This window comes from Morus notabilis, unplaced genomic scaffold, assembly GCF_000414095.1.
Source record: "Morus notabilis unplaced genomic scaffold, ASM41409v2 C11439295, whole genome shotgun sequence".
NCBI classification, from domain to species: Eukaryota; Viridiplantae; Streptophyta; class Magnoliopsida; order Rosales; family Moraceae; genus Morus; species Morus notabilis.
This window is the reverse complement of record NW_010387357.1, coordinates 1-1785: the sequence shown is the minus strand read 5'-3', so window position 1 is coordinate 1785 and position 1785 is coordinate 1. Positions and strand designations below refer to the sequence as shown.

Below are 1785 nucleotides of genomic sequence, written 5' to 3'. Positions count from 1 at the left end.
ACTGATACCCTGTTTTGCGTAATTTATTTACATTGGTATGGTTTGTCTGAGACTGAAACACAGTAATCTGAAATGATTGTACTTTTACGGTTACAAATTAGTATTATATGATTTAACCTCCCTTTAAAGCAGAAACTTTCCAACATTACATGAATTCCACTAAATCTGCCTAACTATAGTTATTTTAATGTATCCTACTTTATTTAATGCCATCAAAGAACAATCATCGGCTACGTGATTGATTATTAACGCATATGTATTCTTGTGCAGTGGAGCTGAAGATGTTGCTTTGATAGAGTATGCTCATTTAACAGGTCGTCCCTTTAGGGTGTTCAGCCTGGACACTGGGAGATTGAACCCGGAAACGTATCGATTTTTTGATGCAGTTGAGAAGCAATATGGCATACGCATTGAATACATGTTTCCTGATGCTGTGGAAGTTCAGGCATTAGTGCGGAGCAAGGGTCTCTTCTCATTTTGTGAGGACGGGCACCAAGAATGCTGCCGGGTGAGGAAGGTGAGGCCCCTCCGGAGGGCCCTGAAGCGGCCGAGAGCCTGGATCACTGGTCAAAGGAAGGACCAATCTCCAGGAACTAGGTCTGAAATTCCTGTTGTCCAAGTAGACCCGGTATTTGAAGGCTTGGATGGTGGAATTGGCAGCTTGGTGAACTGGAACCTTGTGGCAAATGTCAGTGGCGTTGGCATATGGAACTTTCTTCGCACCATGGATGTAACTGTGAACTCATTGCATTCGCAGGGGTACATCTCATTAATTGGCTGTGAGCCATGCACGAGACCGGTTCTACCCGGACAACACGAGAGAGAAGGAAGGTGGTGGTGGGAGGATGCCAAAGCTAGGGAGTGTGGCCTCCACAAGGGAAATATCATGAAAAATGACGCCGCTAATGCAGCCACTGTTGACGAACAGGATGCCTTACTCTTGTATCTTGATAGTTCTTGTGATCGTTGGGTGATTGATTCAGGAGCATCGTTCCACTTTACGGCCCATCGTGATGTCCTGGAGAATTATGTTGCCGGAAATTATGGTAAGGTTTCTCTTGCTGATGGTGGATTTCTAGACATTGTTGGTATGGGAGATGTCAGGTTGAAAACACCTGATGGGTCTGTGTGGAAGATCGACAAGGTGAGACATGTGCCCAAATTGATGGGCAATTTTATTTCAGTGGGGCAACTTGATGAGGAGGACATCATGTAACCTTCAATTGTGGAGGATGGAAAGTCACAAAGGGGGCCATGGTTGTTGCTCGGGGGAGTAAGATTGGAACCCTCTACATTAGTTGTAATTGTAGGGATACCGTAGCAGTTGTTGAAACTGCTCTTAATACAGAGCAATGGCATCATAGGCTCGGACACATGAGTGAAAGGGATGAAGTTGCTTCATTCTGCGGTAAATTTAGAGCGGATGGCGAGCAAAAGGAGTATGCTAAGGCGGGCGGAATTGCAGCTTCAAAGCTTCCCCACAATTCTTTTCTTCCCTGAACACTCAGCTCAGCCAATCAAGTATCCCTCAGAGAGTTCTTTGATGGCTTTTGTAAACGCCCTTCAGTGATGCTGCTCATGCACATCATGAATCAATAAATGGCCTGTTATCCAAGGACTGAAGTCCAAGGCTCCCATGAAAATTTTGTGGGTAAAACATAGATTGGAGCTGGAGTCAACAGATAGTTGGCGAAACAAAAGGGAAATGGCCTTCATACATTCATTTTAGCAATAAGATTATTTCGTGTTCTTTTTGTTTGAAACCTAGGTCAAGGAAGTGTAATT

At 44.4% G+C, this 1785-nt stretch overlaps 1 protein-coding gene across 1 annotated transcript; it reads left to right on the top strand.

Moving 5' to 3' along the window:
* Nucleotides 1-242: 242 nt before the first annotated feature.
* Nucleotides 243-1290, top strand: LOC112095244 (5'-adenylylsulfate reductase 2, chloroplastic-like). The gene has a single exon (XM_024176922.1). It carries the CDS (start codon nt 419-421, stop codon nt 1214-1216), a length of 798 nt encoding a protein of 265 aa, XP_024032690.1. The 5' UTR covers nt 243-418; the 3' UTR covers nt 1217-1290.
* Nucleotides 1291-1785: the final 495 nt, after the last annotated feature.

What these genes read in the sequence shown, in the direction of transcription:
- LOC112095244 (XM_024176922.1), top strand. Translation starts at nt 419, where the DNA reads ATGTTTCCTGATGCTGTGGAAGTTCAGGCATTAGTGCGGAGCAAGGGT.